At 36.9% G+C, this 21,836-nt stretch overlaps 4 protein-coding genes across 7 annotated transcripts; 2 read left to right on the top strand and 2 right to left on the bottom strand.

Annotated features, from left to right (window-relative positions):
- Positions 406 to 2,212, bottom strand: LOC18605844. The gene is made up of 2 exons (XM_007039118.2): positions 1,888 to 2,212; positions 406 to 744 (listed from the first exon to the last, which is right to left on the bottom strand). The coding sequence occupies exons 1-2, from the start codon at positions 2,008 to 2,010 to the stop codon at positions 649 to 651; spliced, it is 219 nt and encodes a 72-aa protein (XP_007039180.1). The 5' UTR covers positions 2,011 to 2,212; the 3' UTR covers positions 406 to 648.
- On the top strand, positions 2,192 to 4,332 carry LOC18605843 (GRF1-interacting factor 2). 2 transcript variants are annotated; one of them, XM_007039117.2, is made up of 4 exons: positions 2,192 to 2,468; positions 2,799 to 2,875; positions 3,532 to 3,616; positions 3,702 to 4,332. In XM_007039117.2, the coding sequence occupies exons 1-4, from the start codon at positions 2,418 to 2,420 to the stop codon at positions 4,056 to 4,058; spliced, it is 570 nt and encodes a 189-aa protein (XP_007039179.1). In that variant the 5' UTR covers positions 2,192 to 2,417; the 3' UTR covers positions 4,059 to 4,332. The 2 variants fall into 2 exon arrangements, with proteins under 2 accessions (XP_007039179.1, XP_017973326.1); XM_018117837.1 differs by having other exon boundaries at positions 2,199 to 2,468; positions 3,714 to 4,332.
- LOC18605842 lies at positions 4,891 to 11,438 on the bottom strand. 2 transcript variants are annotated; one of them, XM_018117835.1, is made up of 16 exons: positions 10,985 to 11,438; positions 10,244 to 10,294; positions 9,932 to 10,168; positions 9,410 to 9,508; positions 9,245 to 9,300; positions 8,900 to 9,011; positions 8,452 to 8,631; positions 8,072 to 8,338; positions 7,488 to 7,688; positions 7,195 to 7,395; positions 6,983 to 7,108; positions 6,607 to 6,906; positions 6,406 to 6,504; positions 5,838 to 6,316; positions 5,685 to 5,738; positions 4,891 to 5,259 (listed from the first exon to the last, which is right to left on the bottom strand). In XM_018117835.1, exons 1-15 carry the CDS (start codon positions 11,105 to 11,107, stop codon positions 5,705 to 5,707), a joined length of 2,565 nt encoding a protein of 854 aa, XP_017973324.1. In that variant the 5' UTR covers positions 11,108 to 11,438; the 3' UTR covers positions 4,891 to 5,259; positions 5,685 to 5,704. The 2 variants fall into 2 exon arrangements, with proteins under 2 accessions (XP_017973324.1, XP_017973325.1); XM_018117836.1 differs by having other exon boundaries at positions 9,932 to 10,162.
- LOC18605841 (CDPK-related kinase 4) lies at positions 15,073 to 20,857 on the top strand. 2 transcript variants are annotated; one of them, XM_018118365.1, is made up of 11 exons: positions 15,073 to 15,766; positions 16,532 to 16,662; positions 16,954 to 16,995; positions 17,090 to 17,198; positions 17,342 to 17,420; positions 18,478 to 18,774; positions 18,938 to 19,047; positions 19,370 to 19,474; positions 19,698 to 19,760; positions 20,165 to 20,332; positions 20,435 to 20,857. In XM_018118365.1, the coding sequence occupies exons 1-11, from the start codon at positions 15,281 to 15,283 to the stop codon at positions 20,570 to 20,572; spliced, it is 1,728 nt and encodes a 575-aa protein (XP_017973854.1). In that variant the 5' UTR covers positions 15,073 to 15,280; the 3' UTR covers positions 20,573 to 20,857. The 2 variants fall into 2 exon arrangements, with proteins under 2 accessions (XP_017973854.1, XP_017973855.1); XM_018118366.1 differs by having other exon boundaries at positions 15,695 to 15,780.

The following is a 21,836-nucleotide window of genomic DNA, read 5'->3' as shown; positions in this document are numbered from 1 at the left end:
TTAAACCCAAGTAACGATAGGTTACATTTATAACTCTAGAAACTGATTGGTTTTGAAGCATTAGGCTTTTACTGTAATCCTTACATATTGCCAGAAAGACTTTAACAAGCACCGGAGTTCAAAGGCCCTATGTCACACCGACTGCCTGCTGCCAAGCGTACAACGAAACACTTGCCCAGGCATGCACCTTATACAACATTGCTTTAGGAGATGAAACCTTGGTCAAATTTAATTGGCTTCAAGGGCAACTACGTACTATCTTCCCTCCCCACCTCTCAATGAAGCAATTGTTTACCATGGTAAAAAGGATGGTAAGGTTTCATTAACATATCACACAACTACTCAGCCAACAATTAAATAACTTGCAAGATATGATACATCAATTCACCCAGATAAGTACTGAAAAATACAACAAACCACGGGCAGTCTAGATTCTCATAAACTTAATTTTCAAATACAATCACTGTTTCACCCAATTTAGAAAAAAAAACAGAATTAAGTGTGGCAAATTATGTCAACTGGCCGAGGATACCATCATTCTATCCAGAAGTACATAAAGTTCAGCTACAATTATTTTTCATCAGGAGAACAAAAACATTACCCAGGAACCAATTGCATATTTAGGAAATCTTTTTTGCAACAATGGACCTATTCTGCTGCTTCTACATGCTGCGAAGTTTCAACTCGTTTCAAACTTTCCACAGCAGAGATTCGCCTATCTAGGGACTCATGAAGACTTTTCACCTGGAGTCAAAGGGAAAAGTGAAATATAAGCGCACAAAAAAAACCCCAGATAGCTGTAGATTAAAGCACCAGAAAAACATGCATCTATCAAATCAAACAAACGGGAAAAAACCATCTGTTTTTGTTGATTATTCTGTTTAATAAAACATCTGTAAACATTGCTCCCATCAGATAACTTCGTTGTCTTAGGTAGTTCATCCTTTTTCACATCACAAGTGGAAAAAATAGTAGCTCTTGAATGGGATTCAATTGGGAGTCTCAAGCATCAGAATTTGATACTAATCAGGCATCTTTGATTACTCTTTTTTCATACCATCCTAACCTTTAGGATACTTTAACATTATGGTTTCACTCTTGAAGAAACTACATCTATAGTTGGGTATATCAATGGTTTTGTAAGGCACAATAAAGAAAAACCGTAGATGAAATACGTCCAATAATAGGCAGGAAAAACATAACCATGGCCAGAAGAAAAGCAACAAGGCACTGGATGTCTAATAATAGGAATGAGCAGAAGAGACCATCCCAAATTGTCGGACTGAAATAATGTGAGAAACTAAACAAGGTGTCAGCATTAATCTCAGAGAGGCATAAGGAACCCCAGGTTTTGCCTTTCAGAGCCTATGCCAAAAAAATTGAACCTTTTTATCCAAGATAAAATCGTTTTCTTCCCTTACCAAATGATAGATCCTTTCTAGACCCAATCTTGCTACGGTTAGGCTGAATGTCAACCACGAAATGCAGCCTAAAGAGAAATATGTAACAGCCAATCCCCCCAGAACAAGAACAACCGACCATATTCTTGCATTATCATATAACCGTCAAACATTCGACATAATCACCAATCTTCTAAGCAGCTACATATGCAATGCGATGCCTCCTTCATATTGCAAATGTATAGTAAACAAACAAAAAAATCAGCACACCCACATAGAGAAAAAGATCATATAAAATACCCAAAATTTAGTTTCCGAGCTTTCCTATACCTCCAAACTTCTAGCTCCACGATATGGACTTTAATAAATAAAACTTGCAAGTAAGCATAAATCTAATAACCCAGAAATTAATCCATGAATTCCATAAGAGATTGAAAGGTACCCCACGTGCTATGAAACAAATATAAATAGGAAAATGGGGGAATACCTGTTGGGTGATGGATTCATGGGCAACCTTGTAATCCTTGTAGAGGACGTAGAGACCCAGAAACGATGCCGTTGCTGCCCCGGTGAAGAATGAAGCCAATCTCACCCTCAACACATAACCCATTTTTGGTCTTCCCCCTTCCTTTCTCTCTCCTATCTTCTGTTTATGCTCTTTTTCCCGTAAGAAACTAATTTTATGTATGAAAACATAGCTCAAAACGACACCGCTTTTGCTCACTTACTCCACTTAGCGATGTCGTTTCATCAGCCTTTTATTTAGTATTTATATTTGGGCGTTTCAATTTAGTAATTGCTGTTTGTGGGCTGCGGCAACATATGTTGAGCGGAGCAAATATATATAAATAGAGAGGGTGCAAAAATACACATTGCAAGCGTGGAGCAGAACAAGCAGCCCTCTTTTGCCCCCTTTCTCCTTCTATCTTCTTCCCATTTCAAGAAAAACTTAGGGTTAGGGTCTGCGTTTCTTTCATTTTTTTTTCCTTCCGTTTTTGTGATTGTGAAGAGGGAAATATGCAGCAGACTCCACAGTTGATGACCATCACCACTGAGCAGATTCAGAAGGTTTATTTGATCTTTACAGCATTGCCCTTCTAACACACTGGATATTTATTGTGTTTTTGATTGATGGGTATTGCATGCATTTCTCTTTTGTGCTTATTTCTGTGATCAAAGTAACTTTTCCGAATTCTAACTTGACGTTCTTGATCATTTATCATCGTTTTCATAATCATATCATTTTCTTTTCTTAGCTGCACATCTTATGGTTAATGTGGACAATTTTCTTTCTAAATTTTTTTCTTTTTTCTTTAAGAGAAACAAGAATGGTGTGTTGAGAAAAACGTGTATCTGTTTCTTGGATATTGATATGATGATGGACCATGCTTGTTGCAGTGCCTGGACGAGAATAAACAGTTGATTATGGCAATACTGGAGAATCAAAACCAGGGGAAGTTCGCTGAGAATGCCTCGTGAGAGACCCTTTTTAAACATAATGTTCCTCTTTTGTTTACTTCCTACATTATATCAAATCGTTATTGGGCTTGGCGTTCTGATTTATGCCGTGAGCTGAATGTTTAGATCAATGGCATTCACTCACTCCTTGATGTTAAAAGGCTTGTATTTTTACCCCCATTCATGCTTCACAGTGTCTCTGGTGCATCTCCTTGGTAAATATGCATTTAATAGGCCTTCTGTGGTTGGTTTTCTTGGCTCACCCCTTACATTGAGTTCTTCACATAAAAAATTTTTCTTTTGTAAAGTTGGATTGTTAAATTCTCGGAAAGAAAGCATTAAACCACTCGTTTGCTTCCTCCTCAGCGCTGGTTAAGTGCTCAACTTGTAAGCTTTCTGAGTTTTCTGAGATCCATTCTAAAATGGTAGTATTGGCAAAAACTGCAAAGGAACACATACATACCTATTGGATACTTTGGTCATCTATTATTTCAAAGATGAGATGAATGATTGTTTATTATTGTTCTGAGTAATGTAAGGAACTGTAGAACAGGGGCCACCATAGCGGAAGAACTAGGGTAGATCTGTATGTTTAAGTCTTTATGAGTAATATAGTCTGTTTACCAGTGCCGTTACTTATGACATCTACTCTGATTTAATATGAATGATTCAGGTTTCAAGCTCAGCTGCAGCAGAACCTAATGTATCTAGCTAAAATTGCTGATGCACAGCCACAAGCACCAACAACATCTTCTCAGGTGCTGTCTCAGAGACTTCTTCTATCTAAGATCTTTGAACAAACTAAAAATGCAGTTATCTGAGCTCATTTGTGAAACATTGTAGATGCCTCCACAGTCTGCAGTGCAGCAAGAGCAATACGTTCAGTGTGCACAAGCTGTAATGGCTAAGCAACATCCAGGTTTCTTAGCTCCGAAGTTGCCTTTCCATTTGAATGACCAGCAGCAGCAAACACAGCAGCTGATGTATCTCCAACAACAGCAACTCAACCAACCACAAATGGGCTTAAGATCTGCTGCCCCTAGTGGTACTTATCAGGGCGTGCAAAGTGGGCTTGGAAACAATTTCATGAACGTTCAAGCAATCAAACAGGATAGCTCAGAAGATGGTGCTGATGAAGGCCTTCAAAACTCCGCCTATGGACATAACGCAACAGATACTGAGAGCATGAGGCTTAAATGATGTTAACATGGCTAATACCCTGGTGTTTATATTGTGTAGAGCTCATCCGGTACTTCCCTGCCTCAAATCATCTGATTGCATTTTGCTGTCATTTTTGGTGCTACGGAAAATGAGGAAGAAAGTGGTATGGACATATCTCTAATACATGTGGAGAGCTAACTTTGTGTTTTTTGTCGTCTCTTTGACTTGAGTTGTATTGCGCACATGAATCTCTTGGCAACACATTGGGTATGAATAAAAAACTCTTTTAAGCTTCCTAGGTTGCATGGATAATCTTACAATTATGGCAAAGTGATCGTGTGAACAATATCCCATTCATCACATGACGGTCGTTGTACCATTTGGGCTAACGTCCTTTAAGCACCGTACAGAGCATCTGATCAGATGCTTACGATTTCTTCAACCGCTCAAAACCCCTTATCTAGCGAATTGGAGGCAGGCAATAATCCTCAGGTCAGGAATCCAGGGTATAGTTTTTTTTTTTCAAAAATGGCCCAAAGTTCCGCGTTTCAACTTCTTTCTTGGGAGTGTGGATTCCAAGAGCGTTCATAATAGGCCAAACTCTATTAAGTTTTCTTTATTTTCTGTTTCTTTTAGTTTAGGTGTTGTAAAACAATTGAGCAATTTCCTCACCGTAGGTGGCTTTTAAGTAGCCCTTGGCCCCATGGAATTCCCAGACCCCACCCTCTGCGTCCACAATGTTAAGTAATCAATATGAGCTGCTAGCATTTCAATTTTGAAAAATGACAACCCAAGTTGCGTGCGGCTTGACTGACTGCATTCCATTGTAATTTCCGCTTAAATACTCCAAAAGGCAAACCAAGCAGCTGGATGAGCATTTGACCCGATTCACCATTGCTTTAATTACTTAGGAATTCACAAAGTGAAATCAGTATGACGTACCAGAATGCATAGTTACGTATGGGTGCCTCGAATACTGATGCAGGAAATAAAATGTGCAGCTTGAGTATGACATGAACACGCATTAAATAAAATAGTGTTTTCTTCCAACAGACGGCCAAAAGGCGCAGCAAAACAATTTAAATAGTCAGCTTATGATCCAATCAGAGAATTTTCTCAGATGTAAAAGATTGCCGATGACCAAGATCAGGAGATACATTTAACTACAAATCATATCCCAAGATGCTTGCAATCTGCAATAATGCATGTTCCACAACTGAACATTGCAATTCAGTATATCCTGCCAGAACAAAATGCAATTGGTAAATCTCGAAACTAATTTAGTTAAATGATGATTATAAAAACAATGAAATTCAAATATGCTATACCAACAAACTAAAATATCAGTTTATGAAGGTTGAGTTAATTGTTCATAAATCTAATTATCCTACCCTTAATATTGACATGCCCATAAAACTCTATAACTGCTTAGTGCAAAAACAGATGCTGTGACAGTGTATGATATATCTCAGACTTTCACTCAATCCCAACAGGAAAGGACAAACACATTATCTAATGCAATTGCAATAGTGTGGATTCTTAGTACTTCAGTGTACTAAATGATTCAAATTTAGGTCATTGCAAATTAAAATTGGTCAAGGAGCTGTAATAGAATACAGGACGCATAGATAACGAACATATAACACAATAAATTAAACAACTCACAATTGAGGTAAATGCACCCACTATCTTCTAGAAGATAATGCTGCCCCAGTTGCCCTGCCATTGTACAACACAATTAAGCTCAATTAGCTCATGGCACAAAAACATACACTTTTAAATGACCTTTGGCAATCTGCAGAATTTTAAGCCACATACCTGCCCTGCTGTTTTCCAACAAAATTTGAATTAGACCTTCCATGACCAGAGCCCTTGCTTTCAACACTTGTCACACTTGATCTCTCAAAATTTGCTCCATTAATTTCAGCAGGATCTTTAGATTTGCTCAATATCTTTACATTTGAGAGACCTCCAGCCACACCAAAACAAATGCCATTGGCATGTTGATTCTGCATTCCTAAAAGCTGTGAACGATTATCAGCTGCATTTTTAGAGATGGCTGCATACTCCTTGAAAACAGCATTCTCATTCTTCACATGGTTGGAATCAATTGATGGGAGCACCTTCTTTAGTCGATTAGGCTGTGCCATTGGAGTAACAGCAACAGAAGGCAAAAATGAGGAGTAAGGAGACGATGCTGCGGCAGCTGCAGCAACTTTGGCAACAGCAGCAGTGGCTGCTATCATCTCTTGGGCTCCCTCCCGAAGCTGAATATAATCACCCTCAATCACAAATAACTGAAATCACAAAAAAAATCACTATTTGAACTCTTCAGAAAGTATAATCCGCATGCATATAAAAATGTAAAAAGTTGCAAGAAACAAACCTCGGGGTGACTGGCTACAAAGTCATCCAGCTTTCCATACTTTTTCTTGTAATCATGCCAATGTAAAGGTGCAAGCATTTTCCCCAGCCTATTTGGTAGCTGCAATTGACAGATACAAGTCACACCCCATTTTTACAGGGCTTAAATGTCATACTAGCTAAGTTGACCTAGGTAGGAAAAATTATTTGCAGACCCACTAACCGTTGAACTGATCCGAATTCTGCCACCGGTAGGAACAGTGCGAACTATGCAAGCCAATAATGATCTTTCATCAAGCAGAGCAGTCTCTGAAGTCTTGGCTGATATCAAGATAGTCTGCCCAGTTGAGACAGACTTCTCGGGCAAAGTAGCATCAGTGCCATCGTTGATTGTTGTTTCACTAAAATTAACAGAGTGCACTGAAGTATCAGGAGGAGATGGGCTAGCAGCAGTACTTGCTCCTTCTACTGCTAGAACTTGGTTCTCCAGCACGTGATTATTCATATTCAGAATATTCTGTTCCTGTCCAGTTCAAATTCAAGTAGAATTTAGCTCTAAGAGATTTCCAACTGCCTGAAGCCTAGCCAAACAGACAAACCTTGGATTCACAGCTCTGTTCAAGAGTGCCCAATCTCAATGCATCATGAAATTGAGAAGAAACTTGCTGCAAGCTTGGCTCAGGTTGTGGGTCCACAATGTAACTTGTGTTAATTGACTCAAGGACCTGCAAAGAAATGGTCTTAACAATTTACGAGAACACAAGACCACAATACTAAGCACTGTTAATAAAATCATCTTGATTTAAAGAACCTGTGCTTTCCCAGCAGATGATGACATCACAGAATTGGCCTCTGGCCCTTGGCTGATATGATCCAGATAGTCTGGATGAATGGTTTGTCCATTGACAGACATTTCATAATCATACTTTACATCTGACCTCCCAAGGCTTTGATCAGTTTGGGATGGTGGAAGTTGATTATGTGCAGATCGCTGGAAACCCTCTGATGCAGTCTGAAAAGCACGACGAAAAACCATTATATTTCCAAAAACATATAACAAAGAAAACATGAGGAAAAAATGATAATGCATTGGTCTGACAATACCTGTTGGTTCTGCCACTGTTGGATGGATGACATTGCTGGCATTGAGTAGTGTCCAACATGAGATGCCACCGAAGGGGGAACCCCTTGTTGATGCATGACAAACGAATGCAAAGCAGTCACCTGCCCAGGTGGGAGGTAGGTAGGCATCCCAAGTAGAGATGATGGAGCAATCGGAACACTCGAAACATGGTCATTCTGGTTCTGATATTTAACACAACCATTTAAAGGAACAAAGAGAGGAATTAATAAAAAGAGTAACACAAAACAGAAAGATCACAAATTGATTATTATTAAAAGCTGGCGCTAAGCTTTACAACTATAAACTTGTAAAAATGAGTTTATAAGCACCAGCTCAAACCAGATATAAGATGAGCATGTAGAAAGAGGAAAGGAGGGGAGGAGTCTAGACATCCATTACTTTAATAAAACTAAATATACAGTTGTATCATATTTTGTCACTGAAATACATAACCATATGAAGAAAGGTGTACACCTATCATCACCATATAGATGGTTATAAATATTAAATTTCTGATTACAATACACTCTCAGTAATGACAACAAAGAAAAGCCAGCAATTTTACCTGAGTTGGTGCATTGCCAGCTGAAGCAAACGATTGAACATTGTCTGAAGTCCCATTTGAAATGACCCCAGCATTAGCATTTGTTGCACCACTTCCATTAGAATCCACTTGGTTTCCATTATTTTGACCAAATTGAGATAAATCTTTTGAATTTGCTTGGGATATATGTGATTCATCAGTATAAGAACCATTCCTTTCTCTTGCATCAGCCAGCTCAAGTTGAAGCTGATGTACTGTATGTAAATGAAGTCTCTCCATCTCTGCAAACTAACATTAACAACCGGGAAGAAGGTCAATTTAAAAGTGCTAAAATGAGAACAAATCTATTTATTTAAAGGAAAGAGAGAAAAATGTAAACAAGAAACTAAAAGCTCATCAACCTGTCTCTGACAGCCATGCCAGAGCTGGTTATATTGCTCTGTACGTTCTCGCAATTCAGCCTGTAGCGAGTGATTAGTGCTGGACTGCAACGCATCCATCTCCTGGACACGTGAAATCCAAGTTTGGGCCTCTCTCAACTGTTCATCCTTATAAAGAATGGTCTCCTGAGCAGCCCTATACTGAAGAATAAGACTACTATTAGGAAATGCAGCTTGATCTAGCAATCAACATTACACTTAATTGAAATTGGAACAATTGTTGCATGGCTACCATTTCCAACACAAACAAATTTGTTCTTGTAAATAAATTTAATCTGAAAATAAGTAACCGTAATTTTCAATAACCTACAGACGCACACCAAAGACAATGTAATAGAATATTAATGCCTTAACCTCCTGCAATTAAAACTAAGAAAACTAGTGCAATAAATCATGCGAATGTATGGACCTGCTCCTGCAACTCTATAAGCTGCCTCTCTTTCTCTTGAACATGCTCTTGAAGATCATGTATCTGCTTTATATGTTGGGCTCTCTCAGCTTCTGAATGATCACGTTCTCTTCTGCCAAAGAAAAAAAGGACAGGAAACACATCTAAATTTCAGAAGGTTTATATTCAGAGATAAAAAACTAAGCTAACATATTACCTCAACCCTTGAATAGGTTTAAAAATTTTCACTCATGTTGGTCTCACAGAAATTGGAAATATAAATAAAACATTCATATCAATGGTATGCTTTGAGGCTTAGGTCTACTGCCAATAAAAAGGTAGAGCAAGTAAAACACAAACACACACCTGAAAGTTGCCAGCTCCTTATTTTGCTCTCTTAGAAGGTCTTCCTTTGCCCAGGCCTGCCAAGATAATACAAGCATTAATTTATACATGACTCACTAAACAACACATCAATCAAAAAAAAAGGAAAAAAGTTTGTCCAAAAACAGAACGAACAAATTGACAGACCTCTTCTTTTTCCACTTTGATGGCATGCAGTTCTCTCTCCTTCTCTTCCATTTTCCTTTCTAATTCATGTATGGCCTGTTCACTTTCATGGAGTTGCTCCTATTGAAGCAAATAAAGCCAAAATGCAGATTGATCGTCACAAAAAGACAGCACCTTCGGTAGAATCTACTGGTAGCATGCTTAAAATAATTTCAAGTGTCAACAGATCAAACTGGTACTTTGTAAACTATTTCAAACATGAGATGTTCAATATGTAATTTCAAATTGAATAACAACATTTCTTGGATTCAACTCCAGAAAAAGACAGGTTTAACATTAACTCACTTCAACAGTCAACACATGATGACATAAATTTCTTAATGTTTATAATGTTATATAAAACTTAATTCTCTTTTTTTCCTTTTAAATAAATTAAAGATAATATTATAAGTTATAGAAGAAGTTAAAACATGACTTAATTCTTTTTCTCTGAAAGTTGTATTTCAGAACAATCATACTACAAATCATATTCTAAATTCAAACCTCAAGCTTAGAGGCAGCGTTTGCATGGGCTTTGATTTTAGCATCACAGCTGCTTTGCATTTCCAGGATCCTTGATCTTGCAATAGCCTGAGCTCGAAGTTCAACCTCCATCTGCTGGAGCTCCTCTCTCTGTCTAGTAACATTATGAATCCGCTGCTGCAATATGTCATCATCTAAACTTCCATCCACCGTGATTGAACAGAAGTCAACATCGGCAGGCTCTCTTCCATGCTGCACCTTGATAAGCATTCAAATATGTTCATTTTTCATCATTCTCAAAATAGATTATAATTTTAAGAGCAAAAACCTTACCTCGTATATGGTTCTCTCATCTGACTGTCCCAGCTTTGATCTTTCCAATTCCTGCATGTCACAAGAAAGCTGAATAAAACAAACAATGAACACCAATGCTCCAATAATAGTAATAAATATCTTTCACAGCTTAATGAACATCACTTGATGCTCAACTCGGCTTTTCACAGATGGAAATTTCTACAATGCAGTAAACCCAATAAACTTACTAGGGTTTGACACACTGAGCTCGTGGGATTACATTAACACTTAAAACAGTAGACATAAACCAATTCACATTCCCAATTATTTTAACAACCAAAGGACCACAAACTTGCCAAAAAAGTGAACCAAATGTCCCAATTAATGCATAAAAATGCTTCAATCATAAAGCACAGAGTTGGCGCGTATATAATCGATCCAAACAACCCAATCCAAATTTTGTTACTGAGAAACTTAAAACAAGAAGGTAAAATAAGTACTATTAAACATTGAATACTTGAAGTATATACAGGTAGACAAATTAAAAAAGTCAAAGAATAAAAAAAAAAAAGAAGAGATAAACCCTAATTTTCTGCTCGCGGAGAACACTGAAGAACATCAAACACTTAAATTAATCCAGGTAATTGTTTTTCACTTTTCTTTTAAGACCCAAACAATGAGGAATTTCATATTCGAAACAGGAATTTGTTCTCAGTTAACATTTTCTCAGAACCCAAATAAAAACCGAAAGCGAACGATTTCATGATTAGATGAAATTACCACTTCATTCCCGGGGTTCCGAACCGCGTGATGGTCGGAAACGGCACGCCACTCCTTCCGCGACGGTGATGGCATCGGCAGCGAACCGCTTCGTGTGGCGGCGACACTGGCCGCGGCCTCCATTGAATCAGAATGGCCCTCTCTGCTCCAACTCTCCAACTTCCTCTATCTGCAAAGAGCAGACCCACAAAAAAAAAAAAGTAGAAAAATAAAGAAAAAAAGTAGGGTTTTTTAATAAATAAATCAACTAAACCCTAGAATTGATGAAATTTAGAAGAAAAGAAGACAAATGATAACGAGAGAGAGGGTGGGAATAAATGGGGAAGTTGGGTTTTAAGGATTAGAGAGTTTTTGGAGAAATTTTTGACTGTGATAAACAGTGAGATTTTGACGCCAAAAGAAAGAGAGATGGGAGGGAGAGATGATTGGGCGTGTGAAATTTCGACCCGGGCAAGGCTCCCGCCATTTATAGGGCAACTTCATCTACAATTATACTATGACTCCATCACGCATTCCGGTGGCGCGTGCCGTCCACTTTTCTAGCCTAGTCAAAACTATTTTGACTAAAATAACCTTTTAGCACATAGATATAAGCCCCTGTGGAGGCTGGACATGTGGACTACACAGGGAAACAGGCCCATTGGTTTTTGAGACTTGGGACACTTTTTTACTACCCCTTCTAAATTGTTCAATGGGTGCCATCAAATTATTATATATAACAAAATTAATTTTTTTTAATTTCAAACAACAATTACTACGTGCAAAAACAAAATTGTACTAGCATAGATTCCTTCAATAAAATCAATGATCATAGTAAAGCAAAAGCTTCATGATCTAGTTCTAATCTTTAAAGGCTTTTCTTTTAGAATGTTCTTTTTTTTTTTTGGTTTAAAGTAGTAAAATGCCTCGAGTGCCACCAAAAGAAATAAAAAGTGTTTCGGAATAAGTATTGTGTGTAATTCTATGAACTTTCATCAATTAATTAAAATCTCGCCTATAAACTTTTCTATGCATAAATAAAAATTATTATCACATGAAGCTATTCCCTAAATGCCATAAACCTTTTGCAATACTCGTGACTAACGTTAAGATTAGTTAATTAAGTAGCTTTATCTTTGCTTTACAATTGCCTGTTTATATATTTTATTGTTCTATTGTTCGGTAAAATGACTCCATTCCAACAAGGCTAATAATCCCTACGGCTTCTTCTGATTAATTGCATAAGAAAGTGACCAGATATTAATTGGAACAGATTCTATTTTTCATTAGCTTTTGTCTTCAAAGACTTTGAAAGTATCTAAAACTCATCCAGTAACACAATGTTAATATTTGAATTAGAAAAGACTGTTGGAATCAAGTAAAGTGTTTCTTTCCGTTTTCACGTTCACGATGACCAAATCAAGCATCTGAATTCATACTATTAATCGTATCATTTCCCTCTAAATCTTGTTTTTTGACCCAAAAATGATCAAAAGTCGTATTCCTCATCTGCTTTGTGTTCAAGAATAAAGACCCAGGAGCCTTTTTTTTTTTTTTTCTCACTTCTTTGATTCAATCGGTCTTGTCTAACGACAGAAGCATCATTTGCTTTCCAGCCGTACACAGTGAAATAATGCACAGAGTTGACACGACATGAAAAACACTTTCGTGGATCTCCAATGACTTTGTAATACGCTTGTGTCTGAGAATCCCGTCCGCGGAAGAAATGGATATCTTTGATACTAAAATTTGGCCCGCAGGCTGCAGCTGTTAAATCTAAAGCTGAAAAACGTATGAAATCCAAAGCATAGAGTGAAACGGATGTTTGTTCAAGGAATATCAACGTCGTCTTCAAGAATCGATCGATGCGGTCTGACCCGACTACAAAGATTTGTCAACGTTTAACACTTACCTCACTCCACAGCTGTATATTGACTACTCAGAGTTTAGAGCATGTGTTTATCTCATCTGCAGGCCAACAGCTTGAAGCATCGATCATATATCCAACACCTCAAGCATCGAGGAAAAGAGTTCATCGCTATGCAGCTTTTGCCTTTATTTATATAATAATACACTAGTATATCTCCTCTGCCTTTATTTGCTTTGCTTTTATCTTTATATTTATATGGACCGACGGTTGTCCAACTCGCACTGAAGGTGACAGCTACTTCGGCCATAACCTGCAGTTTTCGTGTGTCAATTACACACGTCCACGGATCAGGCTGTCCGAAATATTCGTGGATTTGCCCCAATTTCAAAATGGGCTTTGGATAAAAAATCTTAGGTTGGATTCAGTTTATTTTTTAATACTATTATATTAATAAATATATTATTCTATTTCATTTCATTTTTAAAAAACTTAACTAATAAATATAATCTAATTACGTGACTAAACCGGATTCAGACTTTTAGAATTTAAAGCTGTTAATCGAGTCAGGTCTGACCATTGACACCTCTAACGTTGACGAAGAGAAATGAGTAGAGTTGGCTTGGGCAACTTGCCACCTTAATTTTGTAGGTTTCTATTCTGATATATTTAATGCAGGAAGAAGCACGTTGTATGTTTTTGTTAAGGAAACTCATCTATCAATCATTTTCTTTTTCCAGGATTCTATTCTGTTTATTTAAGTTATGAAAAGGAAAATATATATATATATTTGGATTTGTTTCCTTAAATTGAAAAGTCGAAATCAAATAATAGAATATCTATAGACATGTGGTTTGATTTAGTTCAATCCTTTCGTTATGAATTTAAACACGTTGGCTACTTTTTTATCCCCAACTTGTTTAAACTAAAAGAACAATTTTAAGTTTATATAAGATAAGATAAAATAACAAATATTTAAATCAGAAATGATTTTTAAATTAGTTCGTTTCAATTTGAAGACAATGCATGCTCACCATGTATTTTCTCACATTATATTGATGGTAATTTGGATTTTTAATATGAATGACATGGATTACATATTTGATTCGTAGAAAATATATAATTAATTTTTATATTATAAATCATGTGATTTATTTTTTTATTTTTAAACTTAAAAATTTAATACTTTTGATCGTTACATCTCTTAAAAATTTTAATATACTAATACTGACAAGTTAAAATCAATATTATTAGATTTTAAAAAAACAATAAATATAAAAATCTAAAATCTTCAATTTCAACTTAGAAAAAAAGTCAGTATTCATGTATATAATTTATTAATTAATATATATTTTTCTATTTGAAAAGTAAAATTTAAATCTTTTTTTCAATTAACAAAAAACCTAAAAAGAAGTCAAAGAACTACCGGTTCCCACCTAAGAGTAATGAAGTATTGCTGATCATATGGTTTGGTAACCTACGATTTGACTGATTAAAGAATGAAGCTATTCTTCAGTATATGCTTCTTGTAAATTAAGAAAGTCTAGTACATTTTTGTTACCGACAATTCAAGCAAAGCCGGACCGATGCATTCAAAGCAGTTGCACAAGGTGAGTTTAGCAAACCGTCACAAATTTCAACTGCTAATCGTGTCCTTAGTTTAATCACGTCCCAAAAGTACAAAACTGGTATACTTGTAGATTTGGTCCTATCAAGAAACTTTTTTTTCCCTACTACTGCAGAAAACGCGTTTTCCCCTTTTGACTATTTTGATTTGTTGCAGTGTCGTCCTCGTCCTTCCAAGGCCAATCAGTTAGCATTTACGAGCTGTCACCGATTAAAATCACAGCCGCTTCCTCGTAGTGAATTTCTGCCTCTTTAAGGATCCTTTTTTTAGCTGCTTTTCCTTAAAGTACAGGTAATTTTGGCACTGTCCACCTGCCATTCGACCTCAAATAGCAAAATTATTACTGTTTAGTTCATAAACTATTGATTAAATGATTAAATTTCCAGATTTAGCCTATATTAAGATATGGTTTCCTTTGTCAACCATGGGTTAATTATACTTACTTAAATCCAATAATTACAATTGAATGCCACATCCCACGGGCACCTAAATGGGACCCACACTTTACTTTTTCTTTATTTCTATTATCATATTAATTTTGGCGGACAGCAACAGGCAAGTGTGACTTTCACAATTAATAAACACAGCTTCCTGTGATTCTAGTCCATCTCATCAACTTTCAAATTTATAGCACATTACCAACTTTTTCAACCCCTTCTCTTCATCCTCCTTTTTTTTTTTTTTCTTTTTCAAATTTATTTTCTCAATTTTCTCGCTGGTGCTGGTTTTTCAGTTGCTAGCCAAGTCCTGAAGCTGAAAGTCCACCGTCGTCCGATGATTTGACCGAGAACGATCGGTCAGTTCAACTTCCGCATTCAGAGCCATGGGCCATTGCTGCAGCAAAAACGTCTCCGTAGTCAACAATGATGCAAACTCCGCCGTCAACTACTCCCAGCCGCGACCGGTTCCGGCGTCGACGACGCCATCCGTCGAGACCAACTCGTATGCCGTCAGTCCATTCGCGAGTCCACTGCCCGCCGGAGTCGCACCGTCTCCATCCCCAGCTAGGACGCCGGGGAGGAAGTTCCGGTGGCCGTTGCCGCCTCCGTCTCCTGCGAAACCAATCATGGCGGCAATCATGAGGCGGCGGGGGTCGAACAAGCCGGCGCCGGTGGAAGGAACGATCCCCGAGGACGGGGAAGGAGTGGTGCTAGACAAGAATTTCGGGTACGGAAAGAACTTGGGAGCTAAATTTGAGCTAGGGAAGGAGATTGGGCGAGGGCATTTTGGTCATACTTGCTGGGCCAAGGGAAAGAAAGGAGAGCTCAAGGGACAGTCTGTGGCCGTTAAGATCATTTCTAAAGCTAAGGTGTGTCGTTTTTGGTATGTGCTTTATTTTTGGTTTGTTCTTAAGTTCATGTTGTTATTATTAGGAGGAAGAAATTGAAATTTTATTATTTGAGTGTATTGACTGTGCTGAAACTGCACTTTGACTCAAAGGAGAGTTCGTTACACTGGTGAATATGATGAAAATAATACAGTATTTGGATTTAAGGTTTTTGGATTTCTGATATATTAAGAAGGGAAAGTGCAATAAAAAGAAAAAAACCACTGGTAGTTGACGTTATAAACAAAGCATCGGGGGCTTTCTTCAAAATTCGAATGCACATAGAAGGAGCCAGGAATTCTGGTCTGAATCCTTGGATTAAAGTTGAAAAATATAGCTGCATAGTTTTTTTTTTTGGCGAAATTGATTGCCGTGTCATAGCCAGGAATAAACAAGAGGGATGCGATTAAGATTTCAAAAGGAAATAAGAGAATAACGGGTGGAGAAAGTTTTTAGCAAGATAATTCAATGTATGCATGGTTGGTAATCAACAACTTGGCATTGGCTTACATTTTGTTACTCCTTCAATGGAGAATTAAGATCCAGAGTAGACCTCCCCTCAAGCCTTGTCTGGGCTTGTTTGTACGTTTGAAATTTTCAACGCAACATTTCCCCTTTTTACCTTACTGACTGTGTGTGTGTTTTTACTTTGTTTGGGTTGGTCGGAAGCAGTAATGATATTTTACTTTACCTGCTTTTGCTTGAATTTGAGAATAATTGGCAACTGACTGGATGTTATTTTGGCAGATGACCACAGCAATATCAATAGAAGATGTTCGTCGGGAGGTCAAAATACTGAAAGCCTTATCTGGCCATAAACACATGATCAAATTTCATGATGTTTTTGAGGATGCCAATAATGTATATATTGTCATGGAGTACGTGTGCACTTGCCATAGTGTACTTTAAAATTACTTGTTATTTCTATTAGTCCTTCCTCAACCTTGAAGTTTTAATTGTTTTTCCTGGTCAATCATGCATGTCTGATACCTTTTCATAGTTTAAGAGCTGATTGAAATGAAGCATTCTGCCAGAATCCAGTAATCGAAACTAATTTTTAAGCTAACTTTATGGATCAGTTGGTCTGGTCTAATCATGCATTTTCTACCAGCATAGAGTTAATACGTTTCCTTTTCCTTGAAATAATTAAAATATTCTTTTCTTGGCAGATTATGTGAAGGTGGAGAACTACTTGACAGAATTTTATCTAGGTATAGTACGATTACCTTTTTCTGTTGTACTATCTAGTGCGATTCTTAATGTCATTTTCAAAACATCATGTTTCGTATTGTTTCTTTCTTGCAGAGGTGGTAGATACACTGAAGGGGATGCTAAAAATATAATTGTGCAAATTTTAAGTGTAGTTGCTTTTTGTCATCTTCAAGGGGTTGTGCACCGCGATCTAAAGCCAGAGGTGTGACATAGAGGACTATGATACTTTATTTTTAATTTAGTCCTATGCTGCATTTTATTGTCAATATGTGGCACACTGTTTTTATCTTTTATCTAATTCTAGTTATTAACCAATCATTTGCTTCAACGGGGCCACATTTGCAGAATTTTCTTTTCACCACAAGAGATGAGGATGCTCCTATGAAAATTATCGATTTTGGTTTATCTGACTTTATTAGGCCAGGTAAGATTTAATTGGCTGTTTTCTAGGTTCTGCATTGATTTTGGTATTCTATTTGTAAACAATAAGTGTTGCTATATGTAATAAAAATCAAGTTGTCCAGTTATAATTCTGTTAACCTATTCTAATTGCTATGAACTTGCGTTACTCGCAGCTTGTTTTTCATCCTTAGTTGTATTAGTTGGCACAGTTTGTCATCCATTAAACACCATAATCTTATTCTGTCCGTTAACAATAGAAGTATTCTTTTGAACCATACCTTCAGCTGATGTGATGATTGATTAGCAAAGTTTGTCCTGAAGTATAACATGGCTGGAAATGGCTCCATAAATTCCTTGTAAGTGGATTCAGAAAAACTGGCATTAGTATTTTTTACATCTGGATGATTGTGTCAACCAACTACATGGAATAAAAAATGTTGGACTAAATAATTAACCTTTTGCGTTCGAACTTTCAATCATGTTGTTCTAGGATGCATAAGAGCACTATCAGCTGAAGAGCCATAGGATAGTCTATGTGAATTATCCTAGTGCTATTTGTGAAAGTATGATGGTTATCTTGTTACTTATAAAAACTTCCCATTTGTTAAACTGGGTATTAAGCTTGTTTCTTCTGTCTACATCGAGAAGTAAAAACAATTAGACTTAAGCACCAGCCCTTTGGGGATTCGTTGGAATGTAAACAAGTGATAGGTAACACGTGCTGCATGGGTAATACAAGAACATATGTGCTACGTATGTACAACAATCCTTTGCTCCAACTATGATCATGGCAACAATGTGGCACTGTATTTTAAAAGAGGCTTTAAGGACTGCAGTTCAAGTTAGTAAATCTTTGATGTGGTGCAATTTGATTGCAATCATGTTGAACTTATGATTTGATATGATTTCTCATACAATTTGTAAATCAAATGCTATTCAGATAACATGCATTCAGATTTTCGCGTGCTTTCAGTCTCACATTATTGTCTGAATCATGTAATAAATAATTCCCATCGAAATTATATAATTTGTCAACCATTTGTTTGAACACAAAACATTCAGTTTCTGTGCGTTTGCAGATCAACGTCACAATGATATTGTTGGCAGTGCATATTATGTTGCCCCAGAAGTACTGCATAGATCTTACAGTGTTGAAGCCGATATGTGGAGTATTGGAGTCATAACTTATATATTGTTGTGTGGAAGCAGACCTTTCTGGGCTAGAACCGAATCAGGAATTTTTCGTTCTGTGATCAGAGCTGATCCTAACTTTAATGATTCACCTTGGCCTTCTGTATCACCAGAAGCCAAAGATTTTGTGAAAAGGCTTCTGAACAAAGACCATAGGAAAAGAATGACTGCTGCCCAAGCTTTAAGTAAGTCATATTTTGAAATGCTATATAAATATTAAGTTATGACCTCATGTATAAGCAGCTTATAGAAATTATACTCTCTCCCTCTCTTTCTCATGTTATAAAATATTTACAACTTTGGTTTAAAGGTGCTCGTGAAAACTGATAAATACCTCTATATTTTCAGCTCACCCATGGTTGCGAGATGAAAACCATGCTGTGCCTTTGGACATTTTGATCTACAAGTTAGTCAAGTCATATATTCGTGCCACCCCTTTCAAACGAGCAGCACAAAAGGTAGTTTCTTGGCTCCTATGATTAACAAAAGGACAAATTATAGGTCATCCCTTCCCCTTCCCACCACAGAGAGAGAGAGAGACCAAACTGGGAAGTTAAAGAGTATGTGGAAAGGGAAAAAACACTCAAATCAACAAGATGGTTTCTGCTTATTTTATTGGCAGGCTTTCCTATTTTTTGGCATTGCCAACTGACATATGGCACTTGTTTTTCCTACCTTTTGGGGCAAGGTAGCCCTTCTTTTTGATGATATGGTTGTACAAGGTTTTCTCTGTAACATTCTTTGTGATATTTTGTCATTGCTTTGTTTTGATCATTGCAGGCACTTTCGAAAGCTTTACCAGAAGATGCTCTTGTGTATCTTAGGGCACAGTTTAGGCTTTTGGAACCTAGAGATGGATGCGTGTCCCTAAGCAATTTTAAAGCGGTTAGTACTTGCTTTTATTAGGTCTTACTTCTTTCCAACTCTCACAGGCTTTTCAGACCTCTTTTCTGTGGAGAGTTGTGACTACTATCAGGCTTGCCTAAGCTGCAGTCTGGTTTTAAACTTTATGCTATCCATTTGATTGAGTCCATTATTAACCTGTTTTGTTATTTATCATCTACTATTCACAGTATTTTCTCATGATCATTACTATGAAAAACTGCAGGCTCTAATGAGGAATATAACTGACGCCATGCAGGAGTCAAGAGTTCTTGATATTATAAATGTTGTGAGATATCTTGATTTACCTTCCAGTGGCACACATTGTTTATTTTGAAATGAATAGCGCAGCTCATGTTACAGAATTTAGCATGGTTCTAGCTATGTTCATTTTTCATCATTGAAGTTTATCTGTGATTATGGTACACGAGTTTTTGCATGATGTGAGAGGAGCCGGATATTGATTTACATAATCTAGGGTATTTCCTCAATAGCAGTGTAAGAGGAAGTCTAGGAGAGAATTCGTTTTTCTTGATTTTGGAGAACTAAATAGCAAGGTGATTCATGGATAATGTTGATTTTAGAACTTATTTTTACATATATTTCTCATGGGCTTTCGGACACTTTTTATTCCTTTTTGAATTTTCTTATGTAGATGTAGTTAATGCTGACACTTTTAAAATCTATCTCAAGATGGAACCACTCTATTATAAAAAGATGGACTTTGAAGAGTTCTCTGCCGCCGCAATCAGTACATATCAGCTTGAGGCTCTTGAAGAATGGGAGGGTATTGCAAGCGAAGCCTTTGAGTATTTTGAGCAAGAAGGAAATAAGGTTATTTCAGTAGAGGAATTGGCACTGGTATGTGCATTTTTTGTTTTTCCTGGAAATGGGGTGTTCCTTTTGGTCAAGTTTCACTTCCGACCTCCTTGACTTAATTTTTATGTTTATTTTTCTTTGTAGGAATTAAATCTGGGCCCGTCGACACATTCTTTGCTAAATGACTGGATAAGAACTTCAGATGGAAAATTGAGCTTCCATGGGTATATGAAATTTTTACATGGTGTGACAGTTCGCGCTTCTAATACTAGACGTCGATAGCATAAAAACCCAATTTTTTTTTTCAAGTAAAATTTAACCTTAAAAAATCTTTTGTATTCTTTCATTGTGGATCGACAGTAAAGAGGTATATAGATGAATGTCTAGGCAGAAAATCATGGAGACTCGAGTCTGCACAGTTTGGATTTTATTCCAAAGGTGTGTGCGAGATCCTTTAGTGCAAGTCGTTATTTAGTTATTTATAGGAAGTAGGAACCCGTGCTTGATGTTGAGAACCTTTGGTGCAAAATAAATTTATATGTTTTTGCAGTGAAGACGACTGCTATACTTCGTTGGTCAGCCAAAAAAAAAAGCTTGGGAAAAAGGAAAATAGTTGTTATCAGTTTTGCCTATCTTTCAATTTTTAGTGACTCAGCAAAAAAAAATCAATCAAATTAAAAATAAATAATAATCGGTAATATCTTGTCGGTTACCGCCAAAGTCAGCTAACCATGAACTCGGGAATAAATTCAGCGATGGAAGCCATAGATATCCTCACGACAAGTAAGCCCACAAACATGAATAGTAATATTCTTAAAAGTAAAAAGAAAGGTAGAGGTCTCTTCAAAAACAGGATTATGGACAACATAAAAAATAAAAAAAAAGAACATTATGAGATCGTCTTTTCTTGGCATTAAAACCGTCCTTTGTCCCACTGGGGATTTTGTATTTGCCCTAAAAACTTAAAAAAAAAAGAAAAAGGACAAGTGGCTTTATAAGTCAAACTGTAGAGCCAATGAATGAATTCCTTGCGATGTTGATTTGGAACCAATTAGGGTCGACTAGTATATTGGATTAATGGGTTTTCGTCTTGAGAGCACAAGGAATATTTTTTTTTCTTTTTGTATGAAAATGGCAAAGAAATGGAAGAGGGTCAACAGGAGAAAGCACAGAAATTAGCTGGAAACACCTTTGTTTCCACGCATTCAGCGCATCAAATGATTATAAGGAGCTTAGTAATTCTTTTTTTTTTTTTTGGGGTCAAAGGCATGCCCAACAATATATGGAAAAAGGAGATGAGAGATGCTGGCCTTGCACAACATGCCAGCAAGTCGTCTTGATACTTGGTTTTAAGAGATCGATTTGGGCGGTGGAACTTAATAAATTTGCCACCTCAAATCCGTTTTAACTACGTGACACAAAGGAATGGGATAGGGGAGAAAGTAAGAAAGTAAGGAAAAAAGCCAATTTTCAACTGGATTCTATGCCTTTAGAATGCCTCAATGTGCCATTTTGGCCACATGGGTAGAGGCGTAGAGCCAGCTAT

The sequence above is a fragment of the Theobroma cacao genome, chromosome 3, assembly GCF_000208745.1.
Source record: "Theobroma cacao cultivar B97-61/B2 chromosome 3, Criollo_cocoa_genome_V2, whole genome shotgun sequence".
In the NCBI taxonomy this organism is placed as follows: Eukaryota; Viridiplantae; Streptophyta; class Magnoliopsida; order Malvales; family Malvaceae; genus Theobroma; species Theobroma cacao.
The sequence above is the reverse complement of the archived record's forward strand: the minus strand, read 5'-3'. Positions and strand labels throughout refer to the sequence as shown.

Bases quoted from the DNA above. Each gene is read 5' to 3' on its own strand.
- LOC18605844 (XM_007039118.2), bottom strand. From the start codon at position 2,010: ATGGGTTATGTGTTGAGGGTGAGATTGGCTTCATTCTTCACCGGGGCA. The intron at 745-1,887 runs GTATTCCCCCAT...CTTTGACTCCAG, and splicing joins ATGAATCCATCACCCAACAG to GTGAAAAGTCTTCATGAGTC.
- LOC18605841 (XM_018118365.1), top strand. From the start codon at position 15,281: ATGGGCCATTGCTGCAGCAAAAACGTCTCCGTAGTCAACAATGATGCA. The intron at 15,767-16,531 runs GTGTGTCGTTTT...TTATTTTGGCAG, and splicing joins AGATCATTTCTAAAGCTAAG to ATGACCACAGCAATATCAAT. The intron at 20,333-20,434 runs GTATGTGCATTT...TTTTCTTTGTAG, and splicing joins CAGTAGAGGAATTGGCACTG to GAATTAAATCTGGGCCCGTC.
- LOC18605842 (XM_018117835.1), bottom strand. From the start codon at position 11,107: ATGGAGGCCGCGGCCAGTGTCGCCGCCACACGAAGCGGTTCGCTGCCG. The intron at 10,169-10,243 runs GTAAGGTTTTTG...ATGCTTATCAAG, and splicing joins ATGAGAGAACCATATACGAG to GTGCAGCATGGAAGAGAGCC. The intron at 7,689-8,071 runs GTAAAATTGCTG...GTTAAATATCAG, and splicing joins CTGGCAATGCACCAACTCAG to AACCAGAATGACCATGTTTC.
- LOC18605843 (XM_007039117.2), top strand. From the start codon at position 2,418: ATGCAGCAGACTCCACAGTTGATGACCATCACCACTGAGCAGATTCAG. The intron at 2,876-3,531 runs GTGAGAGACCCT...TGAATGATTCAG, and splicing joins AAGTTCGCTGAGAATGCCTC to GTTTCAAGCTCAGCTGCAGC. The intron at 3,617-3,701 runs GTGCTGTCTCAG...GAAACATTGTAG, and splicing joins CACCAACAACATCTTCTCAG to ATGCCTCCACAGTCTGCAGT.